At 43.7% G+C, this 16,854-nt stretch overlaps 1 protein-coding gene across 2 annotated transcripts in view; it reads left to right on the plus strand.

Moving 5' to 3' along the window:
* Positions 1 to 16,854, plus strand: part of CORO1B (coronin 1B) — a 626,540-nt gene that overhangs the window by 500,007 nt on the left and 109,679 nt on the right. For both annotated transcript variants that reach the window (XM_044084070.1, XM_044084068.1), the window contains exon 8: positions 13,001 to 13,146. In XM_044084070.1, coding sequence (XP_043940005.1) covers positions 13,001 to 13,146 — 146 coding nt within the window. The remainder of the gene's footprint in view (positions 1 to 13,000; positions 13,147 to 16,854) is intronic.

Raw genomic sequence — 16,854 nt, forward strand, 5'->3', positions numbered from 1 at the left:
TACAGCCAAAAGTGGGGGAAAAACAAAACAAAAAAAAATTATACAAGCATTTTAGGTACACAGATGAAATCAGATATTTGCAGTAGTGGTTGTACTTGACCATTGAAATTTATAAGGTTACCTCCTTGCTTACAGGTATTTACACTGAGTTGAGCAAGAATACTTAAGAAAGAAGAAAGTGCGATAGGCTTGATAAAGTGAAGGAATAAAATATGAGGAGTTAAAGATGCAGTCAGGAGGGAATATGTAAAGGGAGTAGCCAAAGTTGTATGAAACTAAAAGCAAAATTAGTTTGATAAAAGTAGTGCAGATGTTAGTATACGGAGATTCATGTAATGGAATTGTGCTGGAAGCATTTGCGGAGTACATGATTGAGAAGGAAAAGTTTTAGTTCTTTATGCAATTTACTGATAGAGGGCATAGACTTTTCCATCAGGAATGAGTTTCCTGATTTTTGGAGTGAGTGTTGAATATGTATGTTCTGTGCTTATTTTAGTGAAAGCAGTTTGTAGGAAGGTTGTGGAGTTGGGCAGAGATTCAAAGTAGTGGCAGTAAATGGCAGTAATTTTTGTTTCCTTTTTTTTTCTTTGTGGAAAGATTGTAAGCATTGTTCAAAGATGATATTAAATAAAATCGGTCAAGCTGTGATGTTAAGGGTGATGAATCAACACATGATATTCTTCGTGTTTCACTGTTGCAGTCATCACTTGTTTGTTATCCATACTGGGTAGCCCTCGGCCAGCCCGAATACCAGAATTAAAGATATTACCTCCTGCATTGGCTGCAGGTCACCAGGGATGGACGTCAGGTCATCAGTGGTATAAAGCAGGGCAGCCGACGCCATTACATAAGTCTTTCTTACAGTAGAGCCTGAAGCAGAAGCAGTTTGCATGTGCGTCGGTCAGCCACTGCCAGAGTGAAGTAGAAAATGCCTAAAAGCTAAGTACCCCATTGGTGACCTTTTTCTTGCTCTAACCGATGTCAGAAAAAGTAAACAATTGTCTCCACTGTGGAAAACAAATACCACACTGAGACATCCATAACTTGTGTGTAACCTGTTTAGGCCCAGACCATGACATTCCCACTTGTTGGTTCTGCGCTCTTTAATGCTAGGACCATTCACCATAGAGCAGAATTTGCAGCTAGGCATTTCAAAGACAGTTCTTCGCAGTAAGGAATTGCGTCCGTCGGTCAGCATACTGTGGATATCCCCAAAAAAGAGAAAGGATAAAGAAAAGGACAGACCACATAAAGTTAGGCCTTCAGATGACTCTGCCCTGAAGTCAGCCAGCAGCACAACGGAATTCAGTGAGGCGCCTACGCAGCCCCCTGATACCCACTGCTATACCTCCGCAGGCATCTACTGAGACCCATTCGGACTCTGGTACACCGTCGGATCAGACTACATCTGCCGAGTTTTCGGTTGTCAGCCCCGCAGTTGGGTCCGGAGCTGCTCTGCAGGTACCATTTTCTGAGGAGGCCTTTCAGATATCTGATGCAAGACCAAGACCAACGACCACACTGCTGGCTACATCCGCACCCAGGCCCATTGAAACACTGAGGCCTAAAAGCAGAACCACTCCCAGGAAAAAGATTCCTAGCCACCATCTTCCTCAAACCAAACCTGCTCAGTCACAACAGCTTCTCAAGATGGCTGAGGATCTTATCACTCTTATCAGAGGTAATCTGACTACCCCAACTAAAACAAAAAGGGACATTCCCCCAGAGACTACCCCAACTAAAACAAAAAGGGACATTCCCCCAGAGATTCTATCAGAAGTGGACTCTGAATGAACAACAGCCCCTTACCACCCTTGAGGATTCTGATGCAGAGGAATCCATCCCGTCTGCATCCCCCCCTGAGGACCTATCTTTTGGAGAGACCTTACACACCTTTAGGGAACATTTCCATTGGGAAGCTCAGGATTATCCCCAGTCTAAGAAGAGGCTAAGAGAGTTTCTGGACCTTCCCCAGCATAAACCCTTAGCCATCTCTCCCATATTGGATATGGTAGAGGATGTTTTTATGGAGTCTGGCCTCACACCTGATGCACTGCCTCCCGCACCTAGAAAGCCTGACAGGTACTGCAGGGTACCAGACACACACAAATACTTATTTAAAAGTCTTGCAGCAGACCCGGAGGTAATCACCCAGGAACCCAAAGGAGCTAAGGACAGTTCCTCCAAAAAACCCTATTCCATTTGACAAGGATAGCAGAGCTCTGGACAGATGGGTTAAAAAAGTATACACCTCTGCTACCTTAGCTATTAGAGCTCTAAACTGCTAGTTCCATATTTTAAAATATCAGCAACATACCTTAAAGCAAAAAGTTTCCTCCTTACCAGACAGTTCAGCTTCCAGAGAGCTAGGGGAACTCTTACACTCCAGCTCACAACTGGCTAAGCATTCCCTCCTCTGTGGATATGATGCCCTAGAAGCCTCTAGCAGGACTGCAGTGGTGGGCTAAGTTATTAGGAGACATGCATGGCTGAAAGAGCAACCTCTCCCTCATCATGTCAAATCAAAACTCCTAGACTCACCCCTAGATAAGGGCCACTTGTTTTGAACTTAAGCCGAGGAGGTGATCAAAAAAATGGAGGATAAAGCCAAATCAATGCAGACAGTAAAATATTTCCTCCAGGTACAACCTCCCAGATTCAGCAGGAACCTTCCCACCAAACATTGGTCCTTTCCTGTCCAATCTAGGCCTGTGAAAAGGAAAGAGTGCAGGGACAGACCCCCCAGGCAGCAACCACAAGGACAGCAGAGGCCCAGACAGTGGATCTCTACAAACCCCAGGGCAGGGAGTTCTGAGTCCACTCCTTACCCAAAGGATTCACAATGATTCCTCATCCCTCCTCCCTAAAGGTTAGGTGGAAGGCTAACCCTTTTACAAAGACAACTGGCCATCCATCGCAAAGGACCAATGGGGGCCTACAAATCATTTAGCAAGGATATAAATTCACCTTCAAACAAAATCTAGTCTTATCAGGGTACACAGACATTCCTACAAATCAGCGGGCAGAAGCCATAAGACAAATTCAGAAACTGTGCGCTCAAGGAGCAGTGGAGCCTGTACCCCAGGAACAAGCCATTTAAGGGTTGTATTTAAGATTGTTCCTGGCACCTGGGAAAGAGGGCATTTGGCACCCTATTCTGCACCTATCCACACTAAAATTTTCACTGATAGTGCCAAAATTCAAAATGCTTACACTCCAAAAGCTCTTGCCCATGCTGACCCCAAATGTCTGACTAGTCACCCTGGACCTAAAGGACACCTACCTCCATATCCCTATAAGGGAGTCCTGCAGAAGGTTCCTTCGCTTCAGGGCAGCCTCACAACACTTTCAGTTCTTTGCTCTGCCCTTTGGCTTATCTACTGCTCCCAGGGTTTTCACAAAATGCCTGGCCCCTGTCATTTCCTTCTGTAAGCAGAAAAACATCCATATTTAACCCATCTGGACGACTGCCTCATATAGGCAGACAGCAGGGAAAAACTCCTGCAAGACCTAAACTTTCTCCAAACCCTCTTTACCTCTCTGGAATTCACCATCAACAAGGAAAAATCCCATTTTCAATCCACCAAACAAATCACCTTCTTGGGAGATCTCCTGGACACTTCCATCCAAAGAGCCTTCCACTCTCCAGAAAAACAAAGCTTTCTGCCCCAAAATGTCTCCCAGTTGGCTCACAGAACACACCTCACAGCAAGGAAGATCCTTCAAGCTCTGGGGTACATGGCATCCTGCATCCTATTGGTGCCTTTGGCCAGACTACACATGAGAAAACTGCAATGGTACCACAAAAACCTGTGGTGCCAGCACACTGTCTCTGGAGCTACAACTATCCCTGATTCCCTGCTTAAGACAGGAACTACTATGTTGGACAGAAGCCTGCACCCTGAACAAGGGCCTACCTTCTCTAACTCTTGCCCACGGCCAGACCATCACCACGGATGCCTCAGACAAAGCCTGGGGGGCACACTTATGAGACATGTGCACCCAACGCGCTTGGGACCTAGACCTAAAGGAAATGATGGCAGTACACAGGGCTATTACAGCCTTCAAGAGCCACCTGAATCCAGAAGTGCTCCTCATCAAAACAAACAATACCGCAATCATGTGGTACATCAACAAGCGGGGGGGGGGGACTCGCTCCTACACGCTTTGTCATCTAGCCATGCTTCTCTGGCAGACTGCCTCGATGATAGTAGCCCTTCACCTGATCCCAGGGGAACACAATACCCTAGCAGACCACCTCCTGGACCCCCATGAATGGCAACTTCAGAGGGAGACCTTCCTCTCAATCACCCAAACTTGGAGGACCCAAGAAGTAGACCTCTTCACATCCGTACATAACAGACAGACCAGTTCTGCACCAGGGAGTTCCACCCAAAAGCCTGGAAGCTGGGTGCTCTCTCCTTCCATTGGGGCAACCTGTTTGTTTACACCTTACCCCCTCACCAGTGATCCCAAGGGTGCTCCTAAAGATCAGAGAGGAAGGGCCAAGAGCAATACTAATAGCTCCCAATTGGCCCAGGCAACATTGGTACCCCTTGCTACCTCAGCCTAACCAAAAAGCCGCCCAGGAACCTGCCTCTCAAAGAAGAACTTCTAACCAAAGAAAAAGGGACAGTACTGCATCCCAACCTGCAAACTCTCAATCTTATCTCCATGACATACCCCAAAGGTGGATAACCCACTGTGGGGAAGCAGGTCCTGGATATAATTAAGGAGGCCAGGAGGCCCAGCACCAGGAAATCATACTCAGCAAAATGGAAAAGATTCAATGCCTGGTGCCAAACTAAAGGTACAAGAGCAGCTCCGTTGCCCCTCTCTTTCTGATTCTAGACTACCTCGCAGAGCTAGTACAAAAAGGATTATCTCACTCTTCCATCAAGATCCATGCCTCAGCTATCTCTGCCCATTCCCTTACCGAGCAGCCTTTGTTCTCCCACCCCCTGCGAAAACAATTCCTTAGAAGGGTATCTCAAATCAGGCCACTTAGGAGGCCTCCTACACTTGCCTGGGACCTGAACTATGTCTTGGAAAAATTGACCCTACCTCCCTTTGAGACGGCTGCCTCAGCAGAACTAAAGCACTTCTCTTGGAAGACCGCCTTCCTGCTGGCCATAACCTCAACTAAGAGGGTTTCTGAACTGAAGGCGCTTATGGCCATTGAGCCCTTCATTATCTTTCATGCAGACAGGGTGTCTCTTAGAACTAACCCCTCTTTCATGCCTAAGGTGGTGTCTGAAGTAACTCTGAATCAGGCTATACATCTTTCCACCTTCTTTCTTAACCATCAAAACAGGGAGGAACGAATCCTTCATTCACTGGATGTACACAGACAACTTGGGTACTATCTGGATAGAACCAAGCCTCTCAGAAAAATTGACCAGCTCCTGGTCAGCTTCGCCCCAGGGGCAGAGGGGAAACCTATCTCCAAAAAGACTATTTCTAAATGGATATCCAACTGTATCCATTTCTGCTACCTCTTCCATGGAAAAATTCTTCCCAAGCCTGTCCGAAGCCATTCCACTAGGGCAGCATCTACTTCCACTGCTTTCTTCAGGGGAGTCGCTACCAAGGACATCCTAGAAGTTGCCACTTGGATTTCCGTCCACACCTTCACCAAACACTACCATTTGCCTCTCTTTTCCAACACCCAGGCTGGCTTTGACTCTGCAGTCATGCAGGGCATGCTAAGTCCTACTTGGAGTGGGGCTTCCTCTTCCTCTTGTCCTTACCCTTCTACCATCCACCCTACCTTCAGCTTTGGGAATCTTCCCACAAGTGATGACTGCAACAGTGAAATATGAAGAACATAGTACAGTTGTGTACAGTTACCATAAATGTAGATGTTCAAGTGTATTCACTGTTGCAGTCCTGGTTTCCCTCCCGCCTCCCCCCTCTATTTCTCTCCATTTCCTTCACACCTATCCATACATATGGCCATCCCCCAGGTTGGTCTTTGTCAGGCCTTCTGGGCAGGGCTCCTATAGGTTGGGGCAAGAAAAACTGATGTAATGGCATCGGCTACCCTGTTTTATACCACCTGACTTCAGTCCCTGGCGGCCTGCAGCCGACGCAGGATGGAATATCTTTACTCTGGTATTTGGGCCGGCCAAAGGCTACCCAGCAGGGATAACCCACAAGTGATGACTGCAACAGTGAATGCACTCAAACATCTACATTTATGGTAAGTGTACACAACTGTACATTCTTAGCAGTAGTTTGTCAGAAGGATTTTTCTTTTTTTGTGAGGTGGTTGAGGTGAGAGGGATACCATAACTTGAGATGGGAGTAGGGGAATTAGGATTCCTTTCCTATTTGCAGCCCTGACCGCAGCTCTGTACCAGAGAGAAGTTTAACTCTGAATTTTGTGACCAGAATGTTGTGTTGAAATTTAAGTACAGGGTTTAACCAGATGTTTAGGTATCTGAAGTGTGGAATTGATTCTAGTGTGGAATTTTGAATGAGGCATATTGCCAGGTAGAGAAATGTTTGGAGAGCTTTTGTGGTGTGCCAATGAGCATAGTATTAGTTTTTCAAATTTAGGGTAGGTTGTGCAAGTCTGGCCACTTTTTAGAGAGGTAAAGTTTTGTTCTAGTTGTTGCTTTATAGTAGAAGGGCCAGATGTGTAGAAGACCCTATCATCTGTGCTTGGTATTTACAAAAAGGGCAAAGAGAATGAGATAAAGGATGGACCCATGTGGTACACTGTGGGGTAATAGCAGCTGTTGAGGAAGAAAAGCCAGTCTGTATGATAAAGAATCTTTTGGCTAAAAAGTCTTTAAACCACATGGCTATTTATGCATCGGCTTTCATTGTTTGTATGCTCTAGAAAAGGAAAGGGGCAAATTTCAAGTGAACGTATGGTTATTAAATACATAAAGGTGTGCTTTGAAAAGAGCACAGCTATATGTTTTACATAATTTTCGGGAATTAGATGAATTTTGTAGCATCATTCAGTAGGTATCAAAACTACATTAGCTGCTCAGTATAGTCAGTAGTTAACACACACCAATTTGCTGGGGAAAGCATGCCATAGCCAGATTGTGTAGAGTAGACATTACAATGCCTTAACTAAGGAAACAAGTAAAAGTGGAATAACCAAATGAAAAATAAAATGAAGCAATAAAAGAAACCTCTCCAAAGTAGCAGTTGTTTGGTGAATATTTGGGAGGGCACTGACAGTCTAGGTTTTAAGCATCAGCAGCCGTACACCTATATTCTGTAATACTTATTTGTTTGCTTGTTTAACTTGTAGTCACACTAGACAAATTGATGATCTACCATTCCTCTGTTGCAATATTCTTAACATAGGGAGTTGCCTGCTGCAATGATCCAGCGTCGGCCAGTATACAAAAAACGTTTACTACTAGGGGTGCATGGTACATCACACATAGGTTGCTGTCGGACATCAGCCATAAAAGTGACATTCGTACACACCCTCCTCAGAACTTTGCCTCCAGTCTGGACGCTTCACCCATACATACAGTCTGCTCGCTGAAGTGGTTATTGTCTCAACATTTCAAATCAGTGCCCACTTGGGGAAACTTTTTTTCTACCTTTTTTTTATTGTGGAAAGGTTTAATGTCATCTAGGAAAGGCAAATGTTCTTGTGGACGTCAGATTCCACATAAAGGCAACCATCAGCAGTGCCTTTTCTTTCTCGGACTTACCCACGACCACAGATCTTGTTCGATCTACCAGGCCTTTGTGCCCAAAACCTTGAGAAGCAGGTTAGCTTCCCTTTCCATTTATTCAGAGAATCAGTGCCTCAAACTCCTCAAAGAGCGCTATGAAGGGTTCAAGAAGCGACAGCAACTGATGCAGAAATACTAAGTCTCTGGTATTCAGGCCGACCGAGGGCTACCCTGGCAGGGATTTCCCAAATATGATGACTGCAACAGTGAATACACTCGAATATCTACATTTATTGTAAGTGTACACAACTGTACTTTCTGGCCAGACAGTGAGTTACCTCTCCACAGAAAGGGTCAGGGAAGAGGCTTCTTCGAGGAGGAAGATTCTTCAGAGGGTGAGTCTTTAGCATACTCTTCGCAGATTTCCCTCCCCACTGGATTAAGCTTCCCCGAAGGAGGACTCCAGTGGCACTGACTCTCCAATGGAGGAGATTACTTTTAGTTGAGACCTTGGGTAAGATGAGGGAGCATTTTAAATGTGACAGCTGTCAGATGTCTGATGTCCAAAAAAGGTACTACAAGCTACTTCAGGTAGATACTCCCAGTCCCTCAGCTGTCCCTCCAGTACTACCTGCCGCCTTAGATTTTTTTTTGCATACTCTAGTAAGGCCACTGAATCCCAGCCCTCAGCACCTAAGAAACCAGACAGATTCAATGTGCCTGAGGACTGCAAGTTCTTGTTCAAAGGCCCTTCTGTTGACCCCGCTGTCATCACTTTGGCTTTGGATAATGCCTCTAGGCTACTTCCTTCCTCCACCCTGCTTCCCTCTGACAAAGACAGCAGACATATGGAGAGGTTGGGAATTAAGGTATACACTTCTGCCACCCTTGCTATTAGGGCTGTAAACTGTCTGATACACATGACTAAGTACACCTTGGAACTCCTGTCCCAACCTTCTAAGATTATTTCTGATATGCCAGACTCTGAGAATAAATCTTTGGCATCATCCCTGTTTGGAGCTTCCTCTCAGGTGGCCTGACACTGCATAAAATGTAGCTACGATGCTGTGGAGGTTTCAGCTAGGGTAGCTGCCACAGGCTTCATCCTAAGAAGATTTGCTTGGCTGAGACTGCAGTCTCTACCAGATGACATTAAATCCAAACTCATGGATGTCCCCTAGACAGTTCGGCCTTGTGGCTGCAGAATTGTTCAAAACCTTACAGGAGAATGGAGAAGAGATGCAGGAACTAAAACACATCTTGATCTCCCTTATACCAAAATTCCAGAGGAACTATCCTTCTAAGCCAGTGTTTGTTAGAAGGCAGTCATGGCCTCCCCCAGCTAAGTCAAAATCTGGCAAGAGACCTCAACACCTTAGGACTCCTCTGCAAACCCCACGTCAAAAACAGTCCTTTCTAGACAGACCAGGATCCATATGACTATTTGGACCCCAATCTCAGCCCCCCCCTTTCCCTACACCTCTCCCTTTCCTTTCTAGCATGGGAAAACATTACACAGAATGTCTGGCTGCTTTCCATAATAAAAAGGGCTACTTCATGGTATGGAATTCTCTCCTGCCCTTCCGCATCATCCCTCAACCTCCCAGAGACCAGCTGCCACATTTCCCAAAGGTGCTACAAGACTTGCTGGATCAAAGCACCAAACAACCAGTACCAACCAGTCAAAGGGGACAAGGGTTCTATTCAAGGATGTTTTGCTACCATGGAAAGAGGGCCCATGGAGACCCATCCTCGACCTCTCCTACCTCAGCACCTTCCTGAAAGTACCAACATTCAGAATGCTAACCTTGCAAACTGTTTTCCCCCTGATTGTCCCACAAGACTACATGGCTTCCGTAGAAATGAAGGATGCTTACCTATACATCCCCATTCATCCCAGTTACAGGAAGTACTTAAGATTCTCTGTGGCTTTCTGGCACTTTCAGTTCTGTGCTTTGCCTTTTGATCTCTCTAGAGTCCCAAGGGTATTCGCAAAATGTCTAGCCCTAGTAATTGCTTACTGTAGACTTCAAGGCATTCAGGTTTTCCCATACCTGAATTACCTTTTCTTTCAAGCAGACAGTCCAGGAGCATTGGAACACAATCTAAACACCATCTCCATCCTGCAATCTCCAGGGTTCAAAATCAGCTTCCAGAAATCTGCTCTTCCCCCATCCCAGGACTGATATTTCTGGGATGTAGTCTACAAACGGACCTTATGAAGGTCTCCCCTCCCCACTCAGAAGGCTCAGGAGCTCATTTCCTTCTTCCAAAACTTCATGCTACTGACTAACATCATGGCCAGGACCTTTCTAAGAACCCTGGGCTTCATGGCATCCACCATCCCAATGCTTCCCCTGGAAAAACTGCACATGAGGAAAGTACAGTGGTTCCTAAAATCAGTGTGGATGCAACATGCACATCCCTAGAGTTCCCAATTCCACTTCTGTCTTGCTTGAAGAGGGACATTTCCTGGTGGATTTAACAGCTAACTGCCAACCCAGGTTTCCCACGGGTACAGGAGATGTTTACAAATGCCTCAGACACAGGATAGGGATCAGCTTTCAGCTCCTTAAAAGCACAAGGGACTTGGTTCCCCACAGAAGGGAACACATCAGTATAAAAGAAATGAGAGTACTCCAGCTGGCTGTTCAGATCTTTCAAACCTTCTTCATCCCAGGCCCTCTAAATGTTTGCACAGGCAACATGACTGTTCTCTGGTATGTAATCAGACTGGGAGAGACGAGGTTTTACCTCCTCTGCAGGCTAGCTGTGCAAGTCTGGGAATTGACTGTCAAACTTCAAACTCCCCTCGAGGTTGTGTATATCCCCTCCAGTCAAAATGTAGTGGCAGACACATTGAGCAGGTCCAAAACAATCTCACGAATGGATGCTTCACAGGGAAGTGTTCCTGGACATTCTCCACAGATGGCATACTCTACAAGTAGATCTTTTTGCCTCCCCCATGAACAGACAGCATCCACGATTTTGTGCTAGACACCCACATCCTGTGGTCTGGAAGGTGGATGCCCCCAGCTTTTCATGGAAGGGGATGTTTTTATGCGTTCCTTCCCCTTCCTGTCGTTACAAAAGTCCTGCTAAAGATTCAGCAGGACAAACCAAGAATCTTGATGGTGACCCCCTCCCCTTTTGACCAAGACAACATTGGTTCCCCATGCTCCTGCATTTAGCCAAGGGCAATCACCACAAGTTACCCCACAGAGTGGACCTTCTCACACAACAGAAAGGAACTCTAATCCATCCCCACTCGTATACCCTTCAGCTGGTGTTGTGGGTGATAGGGTCTCACTTCCTTTCAGAGACCTTATTTTTTAGAGGATGTGTTCAAGGTTCTGCAGGAGGCCAGGAAGCCCAATACAAGAAATTCTTACTTATCCAGGTGGAAGAGATTTTGAATCTGCTGTCTTTCCCAAAACCAGGACCCACTGACAGTGGAAGTCCCTCTAGTTCCCTCAAACCTGTGTGAATTACTAGATGCTGGCTTAATTTACTCTTCAGTCAAAGTGCACTTGTCAGCTATTTCTGCCTGTCTGCTTCTATCTCCTTCTTTAGCTTCCAGGTTTGAGGCTAAACAATTCTTAAAAGGTGTCCTTCACACAAGACCCCCAGGAAATCTGTGGCACCCCCTGGGATCTTAACTTTATATTAGAGAAGCTGACCCTTGCTCCTTTTGATCTGGTAGCTTCTGCTTCCTTGAAATTTTGCTCCTGGAAAAGTATTTTGTTGCTTACACTAACCTCAGCCAGAAGGGTTTCTGAACTTCAGGTCCTAATGGATTCAACTTATTTCTTGGTGTTCCACAGAGACGGTGCGTCTCCCCACACCAACCCTAACTTTATGCCTAAAGTGGTAAATTAATTATACTTCAACCAATCAATTCATCTATCTATCTTTTTCCCCATGCCATAGAACTCTGTGGAGAGTGTCTTGCACAGTTTGGATGTGCACAGACAGCTTAGTCTTTACCTTGACAAAACAAAATATATCAGAGAATCAGACTGGTTATTTGTCTCATTCCACCCTAGAGGTTTAGGGCTCCCTGTCTCTAAACACACTCTTTCCAGTTGGATCTCTAAAGCCATTTCCTTCTGCTACAAGTGCCATAGAAAGAGCCTCCCTTCTCCTGTTGAGGCACATTCTGCCAGGGCTGTTGCTTCCTCTGGTGACTTCTTCAAAGGAATGGACACTCTCCATTCTGGTGGCAGCCACCTGGTCTTCAGTCCATACTTAACATTACAAATTGGACATTTCCAAGTCTAGGGCAGGGTTTGCAAGGGCTATTTGCCATGGCTTCTTGGAATACTCCTCTGCCCGTACCTCTTCCCTTTCCTCATGAGCTTTAGTAGTCTCCCTCATGTAAAGAATACTGCAGCAGAGGAGTAGGAGGATGTAGATTAGTTGTGTAAAATCTTACCATAACAATATATGTCCTTCTCTTCCCTATTGCAGTATTCCATCCCTCCCTCCTTCCCCCTGACTTTTTTCTTGCTTGGATGCACTTGACCTGCATACTCTTAGTTGGGCATTCCTCCTGGAGCACTCAGTTCTGAGGAGGCTGCGTGCGTACATCACTTTTATGGCTGACATCGGGTTATCCTGGAAGGCAACAACCTCATTTTAAAAATACTGTAACAGGGAAGAGGAGGACATCTATCGTTATGGTAATATTTTGCATAACTAATCTTTCCTTTCCAGGGGTGACCCACGCGCATTTGATTAAGTGAATTGCTCATTCTGACACAGTAAGCAAATGGAGGCTTGAAGGAATTAAAACCTGAACTATAGGGAGCAGCTCATAGCATTGCTGACTGCATCAAAGGAAAAATCTGAAGATTTTTTCAAATAAATTCGCACAGGCTTTGTTTTAAAAAATACCGCAAGCCCAAAGTTAATTTCAACATAGTCTCCAAAAGCTGATACAAATTTATATGACCCCTTTCTTGACATAATTAATATACACAGAGTATGAATATTGACTTAGGAAGGGAAAGGAAAGAACTATTTAGTGCTCCATAAGCAGATGTTATTTTCTCATCTGATGTTGAAGGCAAAGTTTTAATAGGAAATGTAAAGAATCCTAAAACAATTGTTGTGAGCCTGACCACAGAGAAAAATTCTAGAGAACATCATACATACACCATAAGTCAAAACATAAAAGGAAACTTTCACAGATTCCAGAGGTAAAATTGTGACTTGATTCAGCTTTGAAAAGAAAGTTCTGCTAGTTTGCTGAGATAAGTATTATTCAGTCTGCTCTTTTGTATAGTTAAGCAGCTGTCATATGTGGAGTTCATTCACATTTCTTGTGCTGCTGTTTTCCATTGTAGGGAGATTCCACAATTCGCTACTTTGAAATCACAGATGAGTCACCATCCATCCACTTCCTGAACATGTATACCAGTAAGGAGCCACAGCGGGGTATGGGATTCATGCCAAAGAGAGGTTTGGATGTCAACAAGTGTGAAATTGCAAGGTAAAATGTTGGTAATTATTTGCACTGCAGAAAGTAGGACAGATATTAGGCCTTCAGAATTGTCCCTGTATTCCTTGCTGGCCTTTCTGGTGTCCGTGTACTCAGTTAATTCTATATCAGAAGTTGTCAAAGTGGTTTCTGAACCACAACAATTGCATTTCATTTTGTCATGTTTCAATATCTCTTTAAAATGTAACTTCTGTTAGGAAGGTGTGCATTGATGAGTGACATACTGTTTTTAATCTATTTTATTTAGTTATTACAGTTTGATGACCGGGATAGTCTACTGGGCCTGGAAGAGCCCATTTTCAGTGGAGGCCTGGGGAGAAAAGCTCCACAGGATATAGACAATTTTACAATAGTTATACAAAAGTAAATAAAGTAGTAGAACGGTGAAAAAATACAGAGATAATATACAATTTGTTAAAAAAAAAGTCATAGCTTTTCTAATCCTAAATTCTAAAAAACATGCACCCCTTCAGCAGACCTCCTACCAGCCGAATACTTGCAAAAAGCAGCCAAAGTTGTAGTCTATCCCATTTATTATCCTAATAAATAGAACAATTTCTGAAGGAACTATCCCATCTGTCCGGAAAGTCTCCCATATCATCCCTTTACATAAGGGTGGGAACTCCACTGACCTTTCCAACTTTCGACCAATTGCTTTATTCTCTCCCTTAGAAAAAATAATAAAAAAATGTATCCACCGACAACTACTCAACCACCTTCTCCAAAATAACTTACTAGCTACCTGTCAGCATGGATTTAGGCCATTCCATAGTACCACCTCTGCCCTTTTATCCTTTTCTGACTGCATCAACAAAAATCGTAATAACACTCTATCTTCTGCACGTTTCATTGACCTCTCAAAAGCTTTTGATATGGTTAACCGTCAGCTTCTTATTAATCTACTTAAATCTCTCTCTTGATTCACTAGCACTAAAATGGTTCTGTTCCTACCGGGAGAACCGTCAATAAGCTGTGCTATGGGATAACACACTTTCCACAAATCTACCTGTCTCCCTAGGTGTCCCTCATGGCTCTATTTTTGGGCCCCCTCCTATTCTCAATTTTCATTAATGATCTCAACTTGACTATTCCTCAAGCTACCTGTATACAATATGCAGATGATTCAACTTTAATATGCTCCTCTACTTCCTTAACTGAACTCCAATCCCTCACCCAAAAGGTACTGAACATTGTGGAAGACTGATTCCTACAGCACTGCCTACTCCTGAACCCAAAAAGTCCACAAGAATGGACTTCACAGTGTTATCCAGTAATGGTACTGCTATATCTCCTGACCCAAGTAGCAAACTCTTAGGAGTAACAATTGATAATAACCTCACCTTTGACACACACAAAAACAATACAATAAAATCAGTGAACAGAAAACTAGGCTCACTTTATAGGATTAAATCCTTCCTTACTCCTACAGCTAGAACTACTATTGCCCACACCCATCTTATCTCTACCCTCCTCTATGCCTCTCCAATTTATACCAATCTTTCCAAAAGTAACTTCAACAAACTTACAGACTCATACAGCAACATTGCCAGATTTGCCACAAATTCCTCATTTAGAACCCACCATTGTCATAATCTAAAACAACTGGGTTGGGTGGAACTCCATAATCAACTTCTCTTTTACCAGCTTACTATCACACAAAAGATCCTCCACCATCCTAGTAACACACCTATACATACTAGCCTGGTTACCCCCTACATAAATCTGTCTACCCTACACTCAGCAAAGAAATTGCAAGTATCTATACATACGTCCCATAATAAAGCTGGGGACTTTCTGTTTTCCAACTCCATAGGGAAAACTTGGAACCTTCTCCCAAAATAACTCCCATATCTGTCCTCTACACCACTATTCAAGAAGCAACTCAAAGAATACCTTAAAAATAACTGGCTATGTCCATGCACTAACCCAGATTAATCACTTCATCCTTCACACTTTGTCTAAGCTTATCTCACTACTGCGTTTGCTATGCACACCTTCCTGCTAACCTCTGAATGTATTTTGTTATCAGGTAACAAAGTTGTGTACTAGATAGAGTATCATAGAAGGTACTATAGTAGTTTGTCCTTTCCTAACATACTCTCTATTGAATAGTATGTATTTGTCTATACCTCTTGTTTATATTATTTCTCCATTTGTCTTGTAAACTTTTGTTTGATTTATTGATGTTTACCTATCATCTAAATAACTTGTATTGCCTTGCCTTAAAAACATATTGTATCTGTATGTCTAGTAACTGTTAGTGGAGCTTTTCTCCCCGGGCCTCTACTGAAAATGGACATGTATCCAGTTGGACTAGCCCGGTCAACAAATGTAAAATAAATAAATAATCCTAGGTAATGATTTACAAAAGTGAGATACATGTAGTCTAAACATATTAAAAGTACAAGCATTTCAGATGAAAAAAACATGCAAATAAAACATTTATGTACAGATAAAAAAAAAAAACTTTTTTTTTTGGAAGTTAGAAATACAAGGAGAAGACAGAGAGAAGAAGGTGAGGTGGGAGAGGTAAAAGGTGGTATATAGTGGAGAAAGGGAGTGGGTTGGGGGAAAGTTTATGAGGTATAGGCTAACAGAGCACACATAGATGACTGAGGTGTATAGTGCATGGGAGATGGTGTTAAAGAGCTTATGTGGTAGGGGTACAGGAACACTGCCACTTTGAAAGGAGGTGAGATTGGAGAAGAGTTTTGAAGTTTGAGTGGCTCTGAGTATTTCAAAGGGTGGTAGGGAGAGAATTCCAGAGTTTAGCTAGGAAGCAAGATAATAGTAGGTGGCCGGGGGGGGGGGGTCAATGAGGCTTTATATATGTTTGCAAGATTGTGGTTTTCTGATCTTGGAGAGTGGTTGGGAATGTAGGGGGTTAAAGTGGTGAGCAGAGAAGGGCAACTAGAAGGTTTGAATATGAGGTTGTGAGCAGTAGTAAGCCTAAGGAGTTTTAGGTAGTTAGGAAGTTCAAGCCCTTTCAGGGAGTGGAGAGAGAGAGAGAGAGAGAGAGAGAGAGGGACAGTGATGCGATGAGTTCCTGGAGTTGGTGTCAAATATGGAGATTTTATTGCAACAGGCTTCCAACTTGGCCTGTAACCCTAGCTGAAGATCAGTGAATACAGGGGGCGCTGTACATAAGAGAGGGAAGAAGGGTGTGTCTGGTGGAGGGGGTAAAGTAATGATTGTGTCTATACTGGAGACCTAGTTTTTGGTGAGTTTTTTGATTAGTTTGCATATGGATGTCAAATTTTAGATTTTCATCAATTATGACACCGAGCAGTTTGGTATGTGATACTGTTTCTATGGGGCTGTTATTCTGAGCAGTCACTGTAAAAGAGTTTTTGTCTATATTGGTATTTTTGGATAGGAAGAAGATCATTAACTTTATTTTAGTAGCATTTAAGGTGAGGTGATTACTGTGCATCCATGATTCGGTGTTAGAGAAGGCTAACTGAGTTTTGAGACTAGGTCGGAGGGGGTGTCTGCTGTACAAGTAATGGTCGAATCGTCAGCATATTGAATTAGTGTGGTATCGGAGAGAGAGAGACTAGTGGAAGTTATTAATGCAGATGTAACCTACTTCATTTTTGCATTAGAAAATGAGAATTTTTAGCTGGCATTACAAAATATTTGCAGTAGGTTTTAGAGTATTCTTTTTTTTTTTTTTTTTTGATTTGTTCAGTGAGTAGT

The sequence above is a fragment of the Protopterus annectens genome, chromosome 9.part0 (assembly GCF_019279795.1).
Source record: "Protopterus annectens isolate FY-2018-M chromosome 9.part0, PAN1.0, whole genome shotgun sequence".
In the NCBI taxonomy this organism is placed as follows: Eukaryota; Metazoa; Chordata; order Ceratodontiformes; family Protopteridae; genus Protopterus; species Protopterus annectens.